We start from the raw sequence: 22,065 nt of genomic DNA on the forward strand, positions 1-22,065 counted from the left end.
AAATGGCACAGGTACAAGCAACAAACAGAATGTACATGTGCACTAGGTGCGTGCAGACATGTAATTGCAGGCGCTAGCAACAACAGTAGTAGTAACAGCCTGCTGAATGATGCCATAGAAGATAAGTTCAATTGGAGAGCTCTCTGCTACCGGAACTTCACCACCTACCGGGCTGAACTCCGACCATACTCCAAGCAAGAGTACGTTTGGCTCCGAAATCTCTGTGATGCCGTTCGCAACAAGGAGTATCGCAGCTCGAGACGACGCCTATCCAGGAAGTTGGACTGGCTAAGGCAGCAAGCTGATTTGACGAGAACTCGTGCAGGGAGAGTTAGGGCGGAGACAGCAGCGGGTGACGCTGGCCAGGACCGGTCAGCGTGCGTTCTCGACTTAGATCACTGCGTACCCAATGAGACAGTAGCTGTGCTGCAGAACGGCCCTGGCTTTGTGCCATCCACTGGCCGAGTGGGGAAGAGAGACTTGGAGGATGTGGAGGTTGGAGTCGAGAGAATGGCCTATTCGCTACGGTGGTGGGCGAACGCAAATGTGGAGCAGCAGAACCAGGCCAATGCAGAACCGGACACATTCGACAGCAAAATTTGGCATATCAAAGCCCACGGTTTTGAACAGGGTCCAAAGCTGCCAAGGGAAGAAGAATTCGGCTTGGCCAGTTTCAAGCGCGAGGTCATGAATATCTACCGAACAGCGTCAGCTCCCCGGCCTAACATGTCTCGAAAAGACCGCGAGCGGCTTACCGACCTCCGCGACGATGATTCCGTGGTCGTCAAGAGGTCCGACAAGAGCAATAAGTTTGTGGCGATGAAGATGGCAACGTACCTTGATAAGGCCGAGACTATCCTGTCAGATGAGACAAAGTTCACACCCGTCAGTGTCACCATCGATGATTGGGAGAAGCAAACGCGCACTATCCTTCAACGCGTCTGTGGTGGTACACTAGAGAAGGACCTGTACCAAGCCATACTCCCTGGCGACAACAGGTTTCCGGAGATGTATGGCCTACCTAAAGACCACAAAGCCACGGTACCGCTTCGGCCAGTTGTGTCAGCTGTTGATAGCCCGGTGACCAATATTTCTATTGTCCTGGAGCGTATACTCAACCAATGCCTGAAGTATGTCCCAGCACATCTGAAAAACACGCTGGAAGCACTGGAGGATATCCGGCAAGTGTATCCCGACCTACAAGCCCCAGCGGGGACCATCATCGTTACGATGGACGTGGTCGCTCTTTACCCAAGTATCCCTATCGCTGAAGGGGTGCAGGCGGTTGCTAGAGTCCTGCAGCAGCACATCGAGTCTGTTGACACATTTGGTTTAAGCGTGGAGCAGATCGAAGAGCTGTTAACCTTCGTTCTAAGATCCAATTATTTCAGATTTGGTGAGAAGGTCTACCACCAGAGGGAAGGCATCGCCATGGGTAACAACCTAGCGCCCCCGTTTGCGATTATCTTCATGCATGACCTCGAAACCTCGCTGTTGCTAAACTCGCCTGGTGCTCCCGTACTCTACAAGCGTTATATTGATGACATCATTATGCTGTGGACACTGGGGGCCGCGCTTCTCCGCCAGCTGATTGCGTTCTTCAATACCGCCAATGCGAGCATCAAGTTCACGTATCAATCTTCGGAGGAAACTGGGTCGGTTGACTTTATGGACACGACTATTCATGTCTCCTCCGAGGGCGCAATATCATTCGAGCTGTTCCGCAAAGCTTGCCACAGTGGCCTCGTCTCAGACTTCAACTCCTGCGTTCCGCAACAGCAAAAACTCGCCATCGCGTCTTCGGAATTCCTCCGCGCGGCCCGCCTTTCCTCTGATCCTGCAGCCCGCCAGCGAAGTGAGCAAAAGGTTATTGACACATTAAAATTCAACAACTTTCCTGACAAAGTGATCGCGACTGCTCATGAACGAGCCAGACGACCTGCTAAACAGAAGAAAGACTATCGATCCACGTTGAAGTTACCATTCAAAACGGATGCCATCCACTACAGGGTCCACCGTCTTCTAAACAAATACAATCTAAATGTACAGATAATCTACAAGAATGCAAGGCTTTCCAACAGCGTCACTAAGTCCAGCCTCACTGGACCTTGCTGCCGTAAGTGGGTGGATCCCGCTGCCCCGAGGCGACGAGGAAGGCCTAAAGCCGCCTGCGTTGCATGCCAATCGAGCGAGGTAGAATGCACAAGACGCAACGTGGTTTATCGTCTGACCTGCAAGTGCTCGGAGAAGTATGTTGGAGAGACTGGCCGCAGTGTAGCAACGCGAACAAAAGAACACAATGATAACTCACGCAACAAGACGTCTGGAAAAGCCCTGGGCGAGCACTACCGACTTCACCATGGCGACGAGGTACTGCCGCTTGGCGAGTCGGCATTCACAGAGGTTCGCGTCCTTGCCACTGAGTCGGATCGGGCCAGGAGGAGAATACGCGAAGCAATACAAATTCGCGACACGAGCCCCAGCATAAACAATAACGCAGGGTGGGACCTCCTGTGAATTCTCTGGTGAGGCCTTGTACATATTTCTGGCCCTGATACTCGCTCTTCCTGGATGGTGGTGGTTTAGCACCCCTTGAACTAGTGCACTGTTACTACTACTGTTGTTGCTAGCGCCTGCAATTACATGTCTGCACGCACCTAGTGCACATGTACATTCTGTTTGTTGCTTGTACCTGTGCCATTTTTAGAGTTGTCGCGTATTGCGTTATTTCTATACCTGGGTTTTTTTTGGTGATGTTTTGTCCTTTTGTTCTCTCTCTCGTCATAGTGCATGCAGGTGTGATTTGTTATCAGTTTGCAGCGCTCCTCGTATATTAACCCATCCTAACTGGTGTGCCCACTTCATTCCTGATGATGGTTATTTCATGACCGAAACGTTGAAATATAATATTTTTCTGGTGAAAAGCAGTTATTTGAGTGTGAGCCAGTGTTGCTCACAACCAATTTTTTAATAATAATAATAATAATAATAATAATATGTAAAAAGGCGACGTGGAGACAATAATCTTAATAATGCAATGAATATAACTAAATGCGCACTCATATCACAACCATGGGGACGAATCATGTACATGTATTCCAGAACGTTTTCTTGTCACAATTATCAATGGAATTCGTGACTAAAGAGAATGATGAAACTACAATAGGATTTATACACTTGGAGTGGAACAGCGAGGATACAAGCATAGTAAGAAAAATAGCACAAACCTAGGAACAATGTGCACAGGTAATAAACTATAGGTGAGGTGAGAAATGATAGGAAATTCAGCAAGTGCAGTGTGACAATGGACATGCATGTGCAAGTGTGTGTGAGTGCGAATTTACTGGAATAGCGTAAGTGCGGTGACATTTTCTTTTTGTTTACAAAGATTTGGATCACGAATGCGAATGTAGACTGCTTCTAGAACTTTCAACTGCTTGAAACTACTTGCAGAACGAACAACACTGAACCAAGAATCATCATAACTTTCACGACACACGGGGTTAGACAACCTCACCTATAGTTTATTACCTGTGCACATTGTTCCTAGGTTTGTGCTATTTTTCTTACTATGCTTGTATCCTCGCTGTTCCACTCCAAGTGTATAAATCCTATTGTAGTTTCATCATTCTCTTTAGTCACGAATTCCATTGATAATTGTGACAAGAAAACGTTCTGGAATACATGTACATGATTCGTCCCCATGGTTGTGATATGAGTGCGCATTTAGTTATATTCATTGCATTAATAATAATAATAATAATAATAATAATAATAATTTTACAAGAAGTCGGAGGCGGATAATACTTTAATAACGAAGGTACGTGTTAGGTCGTAAGTATCCACGCAAACACACATCCAGTCAAAATAAGGCACTTGTCAAAGTATCCGAACGTTTTCGGTCCCTTCTCATCAAGGATTATACAGGGAATGGCTCAAGTTGGAAAGACTAAAACTTATATAGCGTAAAGATATGAGATAACAACACTCGTGACAAGGTGAAAAAAAGTATCAAGTTCAGCACGACACAAAACTCGAAGGACATAATAATAGCGACAAGAACATAGTGAGCAAATTAAGTTACATTGTTAACACCTCGACGAGGAGTAACACCAAACAATTGTAGCGACAACACATTTTCTTTTTGTACGCAAAGTTCAGGATCTAACTTACGGATATACAAAGCTTCTAACACAGCCAGATGCAACGCACATCTACCACGTGACAATATTGAGAACACATTATCACTGTACAACTCACGAGCAACATCTGTCAGCCCGTACCAATTGTCGTGAGTTGTACAGTGATAATGTGTTCTCAATATTGTCACGTGGTAGATGTGCGTTGCATCTGGCTGTGTTAGAAGCTTTGTATATCCGTAAGTTAGATCCTGAACTTTGCGTACAAAAAGAAAATGTGTTGTCGCTACAATTGTTTGGTGTTACTCCTCGTCGAGGTGTTAACAATGTAACTTAATTTGCTCACTATGTTCTTGTCGCTATTATTATGTCCTTCGAGTTTTGTGTCGTGCTGAACTTGATACTTTTTTTCACCTTGTCACGAGTGTTGTTATCTCATATCTTTACGCTATATAAGTTTTAGTCTTTCCAACTTGAGCCATTCCCTGTATAATCCTTGATGAGAAGGGACCGAAAACGTTCGGATACTTTGACAAGTGCCTTATTTTGACTGGATGTGTGTTTGCGTGGATACTTAAGACCTAACACGTACCTTCGTTATTAAAATAATAATAATAATAATAATAATATATGTGGAAGAGAAAAGGACATATGGATACGAGTTAAGAGTAACTCTCCATCACTGTCACATGATACTATATACAGTCAGAAAGTGCAATAACTAGGCACAAAACTGACAGAGTACTGAAACATTCGACGTCCTGACACCTAGCTTTAACACATCTCCGTAGCGCTAACCGACAGCCTTCCAACTTGGAAGGTTCAAGGTTATGGAAAAGACCAAAGAGGGGAAGGCAAGCGCAAGCGCAAGCGCTTGTACAATTCGTTTTCGCAAAGCTTCCCTTTCTTTACTTATCTTTGATATTTATGACCCACCCAAGTTGGGTGGTGTGCTGCTTTGCTGCTTCGAATTGTAGTTAGACCGCTTTGTCAAATATCGTACTGGTCTCGTCATCGTCCAGTAACAATCGACATTCTTTGTTCCGTTGGGACTGTGGCTTTTGCTCGTTTTCGTTGCGCTTGCCTTCCCCTCTTTGGTCTTTTCCATAACCTTGAACCTTCCAAGTTGGAAGGCTGTCGGTTAGCGCTACGGAGATGTGTTAAAGCTAGGTGTCAGGACGTCGAATGTTTCAGTACTCTGTCAGTTTTGTGCCTAGTTATTGCACTTTCTGACTGTATATAGTATCATGTTACAGTGATGGAGAGTTACTCTTAACTCGTATCCATATGTCCTTTTCTCTTCCACATTTATTTCTGGCTCAACATCCGAGTTTCAAATAATAATATAATAGCTATAAAGAGAACAAATTCTGCTGTCATCGCCACACTACAACAAAGTCATGAAGGTTTACCAAAATCGATTTTCTTGTCACAATCATCCGTGGAAAGCCGTGACTGAAAAATAACCATGCCAAATCAATAATTTATATACATTCAATAATGTGTTACGAGAACAAAACAAAGTGCTAAAAATAGAATGAGGGAAGGTGAGACAATAGAAGTAAAGTGAGAGCTAAGTGCAACAGGGGTGAGGAACTAATTGCAACGCTAGAACTGTGTAGTGAGACAAACAATCATGCTGTGCACGTACGAAAACAATCTTAACGCAACTACATGTTTCTTCTGCTTACAGAGATCAGGCTTATGCAAACGAATACAAACAGCCTCAAGTACGTTCAACTGACTAGCGTACCGTGCACGACAAAGAACAGAAAAACTAAAATCATCATACACCTGCACACACTTAGGGTGAGACAACAGATGAAGAAAAAAGGCAGACTTCTTACGATCACAATCACCATCCGATTCCTCGTCTCCACCAACCGCGACCTCGTCCCCCGTTTCATCTTCCAACTCGTCCTCAGTGTCGTCCTCCGTGTCATTCTCCTCATCACCACCGATCGGTCCCAGGCTCGCTTCACGTTGCTGAACCTCTGTTCGTTGACTCCTCCTTTGATCTTGATGGTAATTTGTTACCATTGTTGTTGTTGTCGTTGTTGTTCCTGTTGTTGCTAAATCTTCTGTTCCCAGTGTCTTCGCCGGTGCTTGACATCCAGGACTGTAATAATTCATTGAATAATTAGCCGTTGATCGTCTAGGTCTTTGAATGTTGATCGTGTCGTTTTCTCTGTTGAATTCCGTTTCCTTCAGCCTTCTTTCTTCTTGTTCATGTTCAGTGCTTACCTCATCCATATTTGCCCGTGCCAGCGACACCACAGACTCAGCCCCAGCACTGCCGATGGCAGATGCAGGTGGCGGTTCTGGGGGAGGCAACGGCAACGATGGCGATGGGGGCATCACCATGATCACCTCGTCGCAGCGTCCACTTTGGTCATGAGCTGGATGTTGTTGTGGTGTACTTTCTTGTGTTGTTATGGTGCATTGTGTTATAACGTTAGTGACAATGTGCATATTATCCATCTACACGGCTCTCGATACGGGTAATGGAGGCACTATTGCCGTCGACGGCAATTGTGCTAACGATGGCTCTGATCGAGGGTTCTTAGGCGGCCTGCCGCGTTTGGGTCGCAGTGCCCGTGCCGAGCCAGTCAGCATGTGCAGTGGGACGTGCTATACGTGCGTTCAGATGTTGAAGAGTCCTACCAACGTACCGACTACCGCCTTGTCGGCACTCAAATTGGTATACCAATTTAGATGCGAGTTGGATCTTTATAGCTATTATAAAATTGTTGTCTCCGCGTCGATTATTTAAATAATAATAATAATAATTAAAAAGCTTCCGTGGAGATAAAAATGTAATCAACGCAATAAATAGAGTAAGCTGCGCACTCAGTACAAACACCATAAGCAAAACTTGTTTTCATGTATAATAAATAAGCTTGTTCCTAAACGTTTTCGTCACCATCTCATCAGAGGATTACTGGCAAATCAACAAAAGCTCTTAACTCAATATATATATACGCACAATGCAAGTAATAATTTAGACCCTAACTAGCGCGATAAAATGAGAGCTGAAAGAAACATTACACCATTCAACGATATCAGGTGACAACAAATGCGATAAATTCACCACTAGAAAGTTACCAAGCAACCACAAACGAGAACTACTGATCTAAATTCACAAACAATTTCAACGTAAACAAATTCTTTTTCTGCCTACACAAAATCGGCCTGGTGGTAAAAATGTAAATAGACTCCAATACACGCAAATACCTTTGACTACGTGAACGAGACCAAACAGAAAAGCAATCATCAGCATAACTAGAACGACAATCACTATTCTGAACAAGATGGTTGGCGATAGAAGATTCATACACCCTAACAACGCTACTAGAACCAGTACATACTTTGGAATTACGTGACAATGAAACCGACCTGACATTCCTTGCCGCTACTGCCAATCCAGACGAGGCCGATGTAGATGTCCGTACCAAAGGCACGTCCGTTGCTGGCACTGCCTGCTGCGATGATGCTCCCTTTGACGTTCCAATGGCTGTTGATGTTGATGAAGAGGAGGAGGGAGATGAGGAAGACGCTGACGACGACGATGACGACAACGACGGAGACGATAAAGACTCTGCTAACCTCGCCCTAGAGCGAGTCACTGGTCCCGCAGACACACCATCCGGTGGTTTCTTCGGTGGCCGGCCACGCTTTTTGCCACCGGAGGTGGACACACCGGATGACGGTACAGAGGAAGTCAAAGAAGACGAAACCGCAGATACCAACGATGATGACGGGATAGAAGGAAGAGACGGTAAAGACGAAGGCAATGACGAACAAGCCGATGCCGACGAAGAAGACAACGACACCCCAGTTGGTTCCGTCCCCAGCGAGGGTGCACCTCCAGTCGCAGTACCAATCTTTGGGGGACGACCTCGTCTAGGCCTTGACGACCGTGCCTCAACAGGCATAACGTGAAGAGGCACATGCTGGTGGATCCGTGCCTCCAGGTGCTGAAGGGTCCTACCCACATACCGGCTCTCACATTGCCGGCACTCGAAGTTGTAAATAAGATGTGATAATTTAAGAGTGGGTAGGACATCCTTCTTCACCATGAAGGCACGAGCTGTTGTGTAGACGAACCGGACACTAACATTACGAAAGTTCGATTCTGCAGCTGACTTAACTCGACGTTGCATGGTACGGCAAACAGCTTCACCCTTCCAAGGCAAACGAAGATACACCGGAGTGGCCTCGGAGGACACTTCCTTCGCTCCACCCAGTGTACTAACTACGACATATTTAGATATCACATATTCCGGGTACCCATTTAAACGAAACAAAGTGCGTAGCCGCTCCAGCTCCTCATCCAACTTTGAAGGCGAACATAATCGACGAGCACGATCCACTAGATTACGAACGAGATTAATTTTGTACGACCTCGCAGTAAACGAGTCCCAAACAATGTACAAGCCGGTGAACGTTGGTTTCCGGTACACTGATGTAATTACACCACCCATACCAGACTTCTCTACAAGAACGTCCAAGAAGGACAATTTACTAGCCGATTCAAACTCACAAGTAAACTTCAGTGAGGGGTGCAGCTTATTCAATAATTCAAGAAACTCCTGCGCGTCGCTCCGAGACTGAAAGTAGGACCAACTATCGTCAACAAAACGACAATACACCGCAGGCCATTTACATTTGGGGACCAATGATTCGCAGTAACCCACAAATATATTTGCAAGAACTGGACCCAACGGTGAACCCATCGCGACACCATCTATCTGACGATACATAACATTCTCAAACGAAAATTCAACGCCAGACGTAACCATATTCATAAGACGGCGAAAGTACGTCTCTTCGATAGTAACAGGAGAACCTACATTACCACGGTACATAGCATCACCGCAAATATCAATCGTAAAATCCAAAGGTACGTTCGTGAAAAGACTCACAACATCAAACGAGCACATAAAGAATGTCTCCGGGAATTCGTGATCATGCAAAAAGTCGGCAAACTCAAAACTATCCTTGACTACATATGTACTGTACATGTCGAGAACAGGCTGTAACAAACGACAAATCCACCTCGACACTTTGTACTGCGGTGAACCACACATGGACAAGATCGGACGAACTGGACAACCAGCCTTGTGAATTTTGGGTAAGCCATACATATGCGGTCGCGCAGAACCAATTGGACTAAATGAATCCGACTCAGTCTGCGTGATCTGCTTCAGCAATACTAACTCTTTAAAATAGTTGCATAATTGTTCCTCTATTTTAGCCGTTTTATCATGTGTCTCAATGGGCCCAATGACAGTAAACTTCGAACTATCGTTCAGGATGGTATGTGTCTTCGTGATGTAGTCATGCTTGTTCATAATGACGGTAGCCCTTCCTTTGTCAGGTTTGGTTATTACAATGTTGTTGTTACTCCGCAATTCTTTCCGTACTCTAAAATGTTCACGGGTTAGTGTAAAACATGTCGTGTCATTGCTAGACTGGATGTATTGGTTCGCAATGTCAGCCAGAGAGGTAGCGCACACCGACGCTGATCTGTTTGTCTTCGGTAGTGATGAGGACAGGCGATCATAAAATACCTCAAAATCAGCCATAACCTCTTCTCGGTTAGTTTTAGGCGGCAAACCGAAACTCAAACCTCGGCATAGCAGCTCTTTCTCAGCAGACGAAAGTGTATAGTCAGACAAATTGATAATGAAACTATCATTACAATGAAACGAACCAAAACGGTCCTTTCTCAGCAGCTCAATTTGGCGCGCATACTTCACATGTAAGCGGTGACGTTGCTTTACATCAACTTCACCAATCAATCGACAAAACCGAACGAAATCACATGGACTAAGAAACGCACGAATCTCAAGATTACTACGGTGAAACTGTCGCTTCAAACGGTCACAAGTAAGGAGCGACTTAGCTAACTCATCTTTAACAATTATTCGCTCAATCTTCATGTAGTCATGCACCTTACATTTACGAACACGGGCCTGAATACGTTTAGGTGTTACGCCATGTTTAAGACAATCACGCAAAAAAGAGTGATTACAAAGAACATTGTTAAGACGGCCGCGACACTGCAGCGCATTGTTGAGAATTTCAATCTCAGATCTATCATGTCTCCTCTTCAAATAATTAAAAAGCTTCCGTGGAGATAAAAATGTAATCAACGCAATAAATAGAGTAAGCTGCGCACTCAGTACAAACACCATAAGCAAAACTTGTTTTCATGTATAATAAATAAGCTTGTTCCTAAACGTTTTCGTCGCCATCTCATCAGAGGATTGCTGGCAAATCAACAAAAGCTCTTAACTCAATATATATACGCACAATGCAAGTAATAATTTAGACCCTAACTAGCGCGATAAAATGAGAGCTGAAAGAAACATTACACCATTCAACGATATCAGGTGACAACAAATGCGATAAATTCACCACTAGAAAGTTACCAAGCAACCACAAACGAGAACTACTGATCTAAATTTACAAACAATTTCAACGTAAACAAATTCTTTTTCTGCCTACACAAAATCGGCCTGGTGGTAAAAATGTAAATAGACTCCAATACACGCAAATACCTTTGACTACGTGAACGAGACCAAACAGAAAAGCAATCATCAGCATAACTAGAACGACAATCACTATTCTGAACAAGATGGTTGGCGATAGAAGATTCATACACCCTAACAACGCTACTAGAACCAGTACATACTTTGGAATTACGTGACAATGAAACCGACCTGACATTCCTTGCCGCTACTGCCAATCCAGACGAGGCCGATGTAGATGTCCGTACCAAAGGCACGTCCGTTGCTGGCACTGCCTGCTGCGATGATGCTCCCTTTGACGTTCCAATGGCTGTTGATGTTGATGAAGAGGAGGAGGGAGATGAGGAAGACGCTGACGACGACGATGACGACAACGACGGAGACGATAAAGACTCTGCTAACCTCGCCCTAGAGCGAGTCACTGGTCCCGCAGACACACCATCCGGTGGTTTCTTCGGTGGCCGGCCACGCTTTTTGCCACCGGAGGTGGACACACCGGATGACGGTACAGAGGAAGTCAAAGAAGACGAAACCGCAGATACCAACGATGATGACGGGATAGAAGGAAGAGACGGTAAAGACGAAGGCAATGACGAACAAGCCGATGCCGACGAAGAAGACAACGACACCCCAGTTGGTTCCGTCCCCAGCGAGGGTGCACCTCCAGTCGCAGTACCAATCTTTGGGGGACGACCTCGTCTAGGCCTTGACGACCGTGCCTCAACAGGCATAACGTGAAGAGGCACATGCTGGTGGATCCGTGCCTCCAGGTGCTGAAGGGTCCTACCCACATACCGGCTCTCACATTGCCGGCACTCGAAGTTGTAAATAAGATGTGATAATTTAAGAGTGGGTAGGACATCCTTCTTCACCATGAAGGCACGAGCTGTTGTGTAGACGAACCGGACACTAACATTACGAAAGTTCGATTCTGCAGCTGACTTAACTCGACGTTGCATGGTACGGCAAACAGCTTCACCCTTCCAAGGCAAACGAAGATACACCGGAGTGGCCTCGGAGGACACTTCCTTCGCTCCACCCAGTGTACTAACTACGACATATTTAGATATCACATATTCCGGGTACCCATTTAAACGAAACAAAGTGCGTAGCCGCTCCAGCTCCTCATCCAACTTTGAAGGCGAACATAATCGACGAGCACGATCCACTAGATTACGAACGAGATTAATTTTGTACGACCTCGCAGTAAACGAGTCCCAAACAATGTACAAGCCGGTGAACGTCATCAAGTGTGACATCAGCGACCACTACGCATTTGTGGCCAACATTATCGTCGCCACCCGGCAGTCCGAACGAGTCGCATCTCGAAAGAGGCGAGTGTGGAGGATAAATTGGGAGCATTTTAACGCTGACTTGCAGGACTGCAATCTTGAGATTTTCAGCAAGTCGAATGATGTTGATGCAATGATAAGCGAATGGTACGCAAAGGTTTTTACTGCTCTAGATCCTCACGCCCCCTTACAACCTCCTCGTAAGCCGAGGCGCCGACCTTGCCCATGGTTGTGTCCTGAACTTGTATCTGCTGTGCGTCAACGAAACAAGGCCCACCGACTTCTTTCACGCTCTCCAAACGATGTCCGCCTGCGAGAGCAACACCGCACTCTCCGCGCAGCCGCGCGCAAGCTAGATCGGAGGCTAAGGGATCAGTATTTTCAAGCTCGCCTACAGTCGGCCGGAAAGGATGGACGGAAGCTCTGGAATACGATAAACGTGGTGACTGGACGAGCGAAAAGTTCAAGCCCACCACAAGTACCTGTTGGAATCCTCTCCCGAACTTTTGGCGAAGTTGTACATGACCCTGGACGACCAGACGCGCTGTGCGCCAACGCACCAGCCGAACGTGAAGCACCAGCATTCACGGAATTTGCGCCTGTTTCGACGGAGGACATTACGGCCCTTCTCCAGTCCGTTGACGCGTCAAAAGCAACTGGACATGATGACTTGCCGGGTATTGTCCTTAGAAACTCGGCATCAATACTGGCTCCCTCGCTCAGCATCATTTTCAATACTTCGTTATGTCAGGGGTGTGTTCCCCGTCAGTTTAAAATTGCTAATGTGTCGCCGCTATTCAAAGGTGGCGGCCTTGACCCTTGTCAGCCTACTGCCTATCGACCTATTTCTCTACTACCAGTCGTTTCTCGCCTCCTCGAGAAGATCGTCAAAGCTCAGCTTACATCCTTTCTGACCGATCACAGTATTCTCCCTGACTCGCAGTTCGCGTACAGGAAGAACCACAGTACGGAGGACGCTCTTGTGCTAGCTGTCAATCGCTGGCTGAAAGCGAAGTATGAGCGCAAACTCACAGGTGTGATATTCGTGGATATGTCGAAGGCTTTCGACTGTGTCAAACACACCATCTTGGCACAGGAGCTATCCGACATTGGGGTCGGCGGTACTGTCCAGATATGGTTCACTAGTTACCTGAGTGAGCGGCTTCAACGCGTAGTCGTGGGCGGAAATTGCTCGGAATACGTCGCATGCAGTCGAGGGGTGCCGCAAGGATCCGTCCTCGGCCCCCTCCTGTTCACACTATACATCCGTAACCTTCGATGCTGCTTGCCCCAGCAGGTCACAAACCAGGAATTTGCAGACGACATTGCAATTGAAGCCTCGGGCAGTTGCGAACAAGTGTGCTCTTCTCTAAGCACAGCCATCACTGGCCTGTCGCAGTGGTTGGAGGACCGCGGGCTAATGCTGAACCAAAAGAAAACGCAAGCTCTGTTGATTACCCCAAGAGGCCCAGCCCCTGACACAGATAACATTCGAATTCGCTGTGGGATCTTCTCGAGGAGGCGAGAAACGACTGGTAGTAGAGAAATAGGTCGATAGGCAGTAGGCTGACAAGGGTCAACAAGTTTTGCTTATGGTGTTTGTACTGAGTGCGCAGCTTACTCTATTTATTGCGTTGAATAATAATAATTTTCACTAGTTTGAGGGAAAGAGACAAACGGGAAAAGTCTGAGGAAAAAATTGACTGTCACCACCAGGACTCGAACCATTGACCCTCGCTAATAATAATAATAATAATAATCTTCACTAGTTAGTAATAATAATAATAATAATAACGAAGGTACGTTTTGGGTCGTAAGTATCCACGCAAACACACATCCAGTCAAAATAAGGCACTTGTCAAAGCATCCGAACGTTTTCGGTCCCTTCTCATCAAGGATTATACAGGGAATGGCTCAAGTTGGAAAGACGTTGGAAAGAGGATACGTGAAAACGAGCTCTCCGCGGCGACTCTGACGAATCCCCGAACCCAGGGGACGAATCAGCATTCGTTTCGTATCCGTACGCGTGGTGCGAAAGTACAAGCCAAAGAAGGTGGTTGCGCAAACGACTTGTTGTCACAGTATGTTGTTGGAGCTCGCGTTTCCTGCCGAACTTACTGACACTTGACTGGTTCACGCCATGTGAACACACCCACAACACTGAAACGGTGTGAGTGAACACGGAAGGCATTGCGCTGTAGCTACGTGTCGTTGAATACAACGGCACATCGATCGATCGATTTCTCTTTGAGAATTATTTTAGTATTCCAAGATCGCCAATTTATTTGAATTTAGGAGTCAACGCCGTCTTCTATCAGCTTTCACAGGCGTCTGCTTTTCTCAAAATGTCGTCGAAGTCACACGTATAGCTTTGCCAAGTCATGGCCTTGGGAATGAGTCTGTGTCGATGTCGTTTTCGTCACATCGTGAGAGTAAATTGCATCGCAGCTCAAAGAAACTGGGCACGAAACGGACCCATCCCGCTCGTCAACATTTACCACACTTTCGACCAGGGAGTCGTAAAATACCAGGGAGTCGTACACTCCCTGCTTTCGACATGTCCTCTCGGATCTCTGACTCCATATCGATACGAGCAAGAGTACTCTTGATACGAGGAAGAACTCGTTTGTTGTAAACCAGACCAGACGTACATGTACCGACGTGAGTGAGTTGTCATTTTTCATGCTTTCGCGCGGATTATTTCTTCGAGTTCACAGTGAGTTTTTCCAGCCAGCTCTCGAGTGCGCATACGGTAAGACCATGAAGACGGCAAACTCCCCGGCCTGATCGCGCCAGGCTTGTAATCTTTTTGAAACTGACTGTACCGGTAGTACGAGTCAGTCCGTGCGCCAAGTTCAAAAAAGTCGTCTAAAAGTTGCACTTTTATTTGCAACCGCGGGAAATTTGAAGACGAATTTAGTGACATACCGAATTATTCTCAATTTTCGACTATTGGTTACCTCGAGAATACAGGCTTATCCTCCTATATCGATTGCTTTTGCGCCGTTATGGTGTTATAAGGGTGAGCGATGAGCACATTTTTCGAAAGTGCACCTCGATATTCGACATCTCAAGTCGTTGCGGTGCCCTTTTGTTTCTCTTCTCAATTTCCCATTTCGTAGATACGTCGCAGGAGATTGTGGGCCGTCTTATTTTGCAAGGCTCTATCTCTGATAAAACTACGCGAATGGGCGGACAGATGGTGTTGCTATAGGCCAGGAAGAAACCACGAGTGTCCGCACTGTGACCAAGTCCAAATGGGCCGCCAAAGCCAGGGCTCGAAACTGCATCCTGACAGGCAATGCAGACCATGTGTAGCCTGCCAAGATGTTCCCCTTGATGGCAGATATGCCCACCCCGAGACCACGCAATGCTGGGAATATGCACATCACCCTACAATACCACGAAATGCATGTATCTGCAAGAAATGCATGAAAAGGCTCATAAATCATTCAGCAGAGCCAATGCCTGTCACTGACAACGTGCAGCCTACAGACGCGATGCCTGCACAGCATGTTGCAGCAGCAGCAGCACCGGCACCAGCACCCGCAACAATACCAGACTGCTCAGTAGATGGTTGTGATTTGCCACGGCATGTCACAGTTTCATTACAAGCAGTAGAGCTGGCCGAGAAGCTTAACGTGAAAGTAAACGCAAACGATCAGCCAGCGGGTCTCTGCAACCGGCATAACATGCAGCTACATGACAGCAACAGGCCCACATGCACCATGTGTGGCGCACAAATAAGGGGTGTTAAGCGTAAGTGTCCGAACGTCGGAGCAGTTCAGCGTCAGCTGCACGCTGAGCGTGGTCTTACGGTCACCGCGGATAGTGCCTTTTGCCTAGCCTGTTATAAAGGCCAACTGGATATGGTGGACAGTCAGACTACTGACTTCAAGCTGGAGAGCCTGGTGCAGAGTATAACAGACGAAATGCACCAATGCACCTCACCCGAGGAGTCCGCATTGCTGGCAACAGCAAGATTCGTCTGTCTTGCATTCCTCGAGAACCGTTCTCTTCTTCTGGCAACGGCTGCTGATTTCTTCACCTCTTCTTCACCATCCATCGACTGCAACAACCGGTGGCTACTGTCCAGCCTTATTTCGAAGCTTGGCGCTCATCTCAGCCATGGGTCATATGGTACCAGTAAGAAACGAGGTACGCTCCTGTACCGTACAGGGTGTGACATTCTGTGCTTATACAATTCCCTCGCCGTAGCACGATCCCAGACCCTGAAACACAGAGCACAAAATGAAACCCAGCACACACAGCACACAAGCCAACCCAGTGGCCCATCATCCTTCGTGTCAGAGCTGTCGGCTGCAATGCGCTCACAAATCAAAAGTCAAGCACAAGAATTCAAACACAAAGAGCATAACGTTCTAACTTCACTGTCGGAAATGAAGCTGGACGCAGTGGTGGATAGTGTGGACAGTGAGTTGTGGGGATACATTTGGCTGATGATGTACAGCCAATCAAAGTCAGAAGGAAGTCAAGCATCCAACCACCGTGCAAAGAGGATCAGGTGCTTGCTTGTGCTATCATGCATGATGCATGCAAGCACACCAGCATGCACTTACCCTTTCCAGCTTGTTCTTTCGGCCTTTGTGGATGCACATAGCGAGGTCATGCGAGTACTAGCTCGAGTCGGCGCAACAGCAGGTGTCGACTCCTACAAGCGATATCAAAAGACCATCATTGATAAGAAATTAGAGCTCGGAATGAACAGAGAGATACCTCACGCAAAGTTCTCCATTGCAACAGTGGATAATATCGACAAAAACGAGCCAGGCAAGCGAATGTACTGCGGAGACCAATCAAGAGGCTTTCATGGTACATCTATTCAGAGCATCACACCAAAGCCCATCAGTAGCAATATTGTCGCGTGCAACAGCATACATGTAGACCGAGTGCCACATCAAGGATTCCACTGTGCATCACAGCCTGCCAACACGAGTGAACCACAGGGTATGCGAGGCAGGTCCCGTGCAAGAACAATGACTGAAGGCCAGAAGCCACAAGTCGACCATCAGAGCACGCAGAGACACTTACCTACACCCCAGTTACAGCTGGATGATGCCGTTCAGCCTGATTGGCCCACTGGACCTACAGTAGTGTAGTGCTGTTGATGACGAGCGCACAAGACCATCTACAGAAAGCACAGAGAATCCAGAAAATACGGCAAAAACCTGTGACAAAACTATCACACATGATCAAGATAGGGCTGCAGAGTACAGAATGTTCAGTATGCAACACCCAACCAGCGCCAGATGTGCGCGTGTGGGCGCGTGCGTGTGTGTGTGCATGCGCGCGTGTGTGTGTGTGTGTGTGTGTGTATGTGTGTGTGTGTGTGTGTGTGCATATGTGTGTGATGCTGAATCGAACACACATGCTCTCACAATGCATTCGCATATGCTACGGACGCTGAGTCTCCAGCTCTTGCTTTTCTTTCAGGCCCTGCACTTCTGTGCAGTTGTGCTAAACTACATAAAAAGTTTCTTTGACTATGTACTCCATCTATAATTATGTAATGAACGTCCTACCATGGTACATACAAAAGAAACAGTTCAACAGACTACCTTCAGCCAGAACTTTAGCAAACTAGATTAGCAGCCAGGAATACTGCTGGATTTTGATTAAAATCTGGACTCCAACCACACGACTAACATAGAAATTCCGTTTAGATGTCGAAGACACAACAGCAAGGGGACTAGTTTGCAATGTCGAGATGCCCAAGGAAAATAAGCAGCCAAAACGTCCTTGTTCAAGCACAATTACTTTAGTGCAAAATTCCACACAATTCGACATACCTCCACGAAATTGTGGGCCGCTCCATTTTGCATAGCCTGATTGGGATGTGCTTTGGGAATCCAAACCCAAATATATCTACCTTTGGCTTAGAGCATAAGCCGAGAGTGTCCGATTATGCTATCCACTCCAGCACGACAAGCAAGTTGATGGTACGATTACGACGAAAAAATATGTAGTGCAAACACAGGTCTTCATGGTCTACAGTTGGGCGCAACGAACCTCAGCTAAAGTGCCATAGGTGACAAAGGGACATACCTCAGCAGCAAACCAAGTAATGAACAAGGATTCCTCCAGCACACGCCAGTTCAGGTCCAAATAAGGTTGCAAAATACCAACAAAACAATTGTGTCGTCGTCATCTTTTTGCACCTCGATTTTTCCCGCGGTTGCAAATAAAAAACTGGCTACTCAAGGGCTTGGCGCACGGACTGCGAGTAGTGTAGATAACGATCGATGTCGACATATATGTTTTTTTTTTTGTTTGTTTGAAGTTTTATTTTACATCGCAAACCAAACGGGCATTGATGCCCAATATTATGATGGCGATAGAATAAAAAGTGTAGCTCGATAAAGCTTCACTTGCGAAAATGAGAAAACAGTCAAAAGGAAGTATTTGTACCGGTAATTACAAGTCAAGTTCGAACGAAGTAACAATCAGGGAGAAATAGGAAGATGAGGACCTATGCCAGAGGGAGGTGCTATTCGGCCATATTAACCGTAGAAAAACACTTTCAGCAATCTTTTAAACGGGGTTGGACGACGAGCGGACGTGAGTTCCTGTGGCAGGGTGTTCCAAAGCTTCACGGCGGAAACCAATGGTCGGCTGTCGCCAGATGTTCGCCGAGTTAGCGGAACAACGTATTTGCAATTGTCATTGCCACGGGTGTTACTGGGAGGTTGGAGGGCTACTCTATCTTTCAGAAGAGGGCTGATGCTGCTGGTGTGGACACGGTGCATAAGGAAACGGAGTTTGCATTTGGCACGTTCAATTACAGGGGTCAGGGAAAGGCGAGTGTATATAGGAGTGGTATGGGACGGGAAGGGCAGATTGGCTACGCAGCGAACACATCGCTTGTCGAGGACAGTGAGCTGGTGCCGCTGCTGAGCCGTGAGGGCAGAGAAGAACGCGTTTGATCCATAAAGCATGTCAGGAAGTATAAGGGCAGAATAGAAGAGGAGCGACTGGCGTTCAGATAGCGACGGGCGGATGGTTCTCAGGGTGGTTAGCTTCTGGGAAGTTTTACGTACTATGCTGGAGACCTGCGCGTCCCACCGAAGACAGGAATCGATCTGTAGGCCCAGAAAGCGAGCAGTGGTGGTCTGGGTGAGAGGCGTCCCGTTGCAGTTAACGTTGAGTTCCAGGGTACTACGGCGTGATGCCTCAATGGCTAAGACCTGCGTCTTGTCAGGGTTTAAAACCAGGCCTTTCCCGTGTAGGTAGTCAGCCAAGTTTGACACAGCAACTGATAAGACTTGATTTAGGGTTGCTACGGATCTGCTTGCGGTGTCGAGAAGGATGTCATCCGCAAACAGCTGGGAGTGTGCTGGGCTGGTGACGCTATGGACGTCCATGGTATATAGTGAAAACAGCAAAGGACCCAGTACACTACCCTGAGGGACTCCACACTCGCATGCAGTTAGGCCCGAGCACTGCCCACTCGCCAGAACTACTCTCTGTCGACGGTCCGTGAAGTAGCTCGCAAACCAACGCAAAACAGTCGAAGATACACCCAAAGCAAACAAATCTTGGATCATGAGCTGGTGCCGTACTTTATCGAATGCCTTGCTCATGTCCACTAGTACTGCGCCAGTATGTAGCTGGTGGTCTGCTGACGACAGATAGCGATCCATGGCCAAGGTCAAGGCATCTTCCGTGGAGTGTTGTGGCCGGTACGCAAACTGATTGGCGGGCAAAAGTGAATGGGTTTGTAAGAAGTCACACAGGCGTTTGTGGACTATCTTCTCCAAGATCTTCGATGCTATTGGCAGTAAAGATATGGGACGGTAATTGCGAGATGCGTTCTTGTCACCAGACTTAAATAGGGGTCGAACATTTGCAATCTTCAGGGAGACGGGCACAATGCCAGACGAAAGGGATGCATTAATTAATATGGATAGCGACGGGGCGAGGGCTGCTGCACAATGCTTCAGGATGAATGCCGGAATACTGTCGCTGCCCTCAGCTTTACGAGCATCGAGTCTCACGAGAAAGGTGAATACCTCCTCAACACTAGTGGCCTGGAATTCCCGCAAAGGTGTCACATGACATGACGATGTCACCTTGACGTTTTACGTTACTAGCGATCGGTACCGCGCGCGGGGCGCGGGTTCCGGCACCTCCACCGCACCATGCCAAATGCTACGGTCCAGTACGAGGCTCGTACACCATGGTGCACGCAGGGTGATGAAACGGGAGCCTGTTGGCGTTGTATGCAGCAGGATCAAGAGATAGCCCTGCCTCATAAGGACATTAGCCATTACACCATTACTCATGTTGTACTTGTAGCCAGCAACTCGAATAATACTAGCCTTGGGATATCCTCCACAGAAGTAATATCAGTTGAATTCTCCATCGGAAAAGAAAGGATTGGCGGGGACTACTCCTACAACTACTTGAAGTTGAAGGTACTGAGAGCAGGATCCTAGGACGTGGGTCTTCCCATGACCAACATTTGTGGACCAATAATATTATAGTGTGAACGTAGATTTCAAACATCACCGAGAGCACCGTCTCTTCTCTATCAGAACTACTGAAGTACAAAACGTTCGTTGCTGACCGACGCGGCTACTCGTAGAATTCGTGGATGAGCCTTGCTGGCATTGTGTTCGTAAGTCGTTCAAGCGCTGTCCCAGCTCTCGTCCTTCCTGATTGTCGTTACCTGCTTGAGCTGTTGCTAGTACGCCTGTGCTTGTATGACTACACGGTGGAAGACCTAAAGTGTTCTGTAAACAAAACTGCCTTGCCGAAGTAGTTCTGTCTTCTTCCGGATTGTGAATTGCTCAGGTACCTTTCGTCAGTGCGGAGCTCCTCGGCTCGAGCTGCTTGCTCAAGTGGGCTTGACAATAGCTCCGCTGCCATGTCGCTGTCGACCGTGAAGGCGCCGCTGGTGGTGGCTGTCATCTTGTTGACGGCGGGTCTTATCCCGTACGGCTTCTGTGCTACGAAGCCAATGGAAACGACGGAACCGCTGCCTGATTGGATGGGTAAGTATTTACTGTCGTTGTCGTCGCGGCGCACGAAAGCAACCTGTAAAATACCTGTTTGTAAGCTCTTCCATGTGCTTCGAAACGAATGAGCAACTCACTTTCAGGCATGCTGTATCGATTCAGAGTACTACGAACACTCATGCCCCTCTAGCTCTGTCACTGTTTGTTTACGAGTTCCCTTAAATTTTAAGTTTTAGGTCAACAAGTAGATCTACCTTTCAGTCCAATTTTCAAGTTGTAAGCTGGCCGCTATGATTACAAGGCCGTCATCACACTACGTTCTCTGACTCCTGTTTACGTCTATTATATCTATGGTGAAAAACCCAAAAAGGGTGGTTGTAGCATCACGGAGGCACGTTTTTGGAAGTATTTGAAAATTCTAACGCACTGTCATGTACAAGGTCGCTCGAGAAAAGACTGAGAGAGGTATGCATGTTCAAACGTTTCAGTATTCCGTTTCCTCTGCCCCCGTTTTCACCCCGTACATGGATCATCATGACAACCGACCAAAAACTCCTTAGGGGCCGTCCGGGGTTACCAATAGTTTTTGCAAAGCAAAAAGTTTTAGTATTTTTCAGCAAAACCTTTTCTGCAAGTAAAACGAATTCCAATAAAATATAGGGCTTGAAAGTGCTACGTCACAGCATGGCAATGGCATAGCAACAATTTGAAAAATTCAAAAACTGGATCCACCTGGATCCAGTTTTTGTGTGGATCCAAGCACATTTCAAGCGGTCTTACTCACAGCAAGGTGATGTAGCCAGTGAAACGGACTGATTTGGCTAGTGGGGGGGGGGGGGGGGGGCGGGGTGACAACTGGTGACGAAGTAAAAGTCGCACCTGCATACGACATGAGTGGGTTGCTATGCACCCAGATACTGAGGCAATAGCAAAGTCACACCTTAGTGGATCCAAAATAGAAATCTGATGTCAACTTACTACTCCCAGGCCGTTTCTGACATCACCACTTTCAAGCCCTATTGATGTCAATTTTCGATACCCAGAAGTAACTGGGCATTCTCCATCTGCATTCAATAATTATTTTCAAAACGAAACTACTTCAAACCCACCCACCCCGAAA

The 22,065-nt window shown here is 46.9% G+C and overlaps 1 protein-coding gene and 1 long non-coding RNA gene across 3 annotated transcripts; one reads left to right on the plus strand and one right to left on the minus strand.

Moving 5' to 3' along the window:
* The first annotated feature begins 510 nt into the window (after nucleotides 1-510).
* LOC135826644 (uncharacterized) lies at nucleotides 511-15,181 on the plus strand. Its single transcript, XM_065339246.1, has 2 exons — nucleotides 511-1,855; nucleotides 15,090-15,181. Exons 1-2 carry the CDS (start codon nucleotides 511-513, stop codon nucleotides 15,179-15,181), a joined length of 1,437 nt encoding a protein of 478 aa, XP_065195318.1.
* Nucleotides 15,182-15,537: 356 nt separating this feature from the next.
* On the minus strand, nucleotides 15,538-18,172 carry LOC135826048 (uncharacterized). Of its 2 annotated transcripts, XR_010555198.1 has the most exons (5): nucleotides 17,778-18,172; nucleotides 17,635-17,677; nucleotides 17,020-17,116; nucleotides 16,548-16,639; nucleotides 15,538-16,199 (listed from the first exon to the last, which is right to left on the minus strand). It is a non-coding gene; the product is annotated as an uncharacterized LOC135826048 (long non-coding RNA). The 2 variants fall into 2 exon arrangements; XR_010555197.1 differs by having other exon boundaries at nucleotides 17,635-18,172.
* Between the last annotated feature and the right edge of the window lie 3,893 nt (nucleotides 18,173-22,065).

This window comes from Sycon ciliatum, chromosome 10 (genome assembly GCF_964019385.1).
Source record: "Sycon ciliatum chromosome 10, ocSycCili1.1, whole genome shotgun sequence".
NCBI lineage: Eukaryota > Metazoa > Porifera > Calcarea > Leucosolenida > Sycettidae > Sycon > Sycon ciliatum.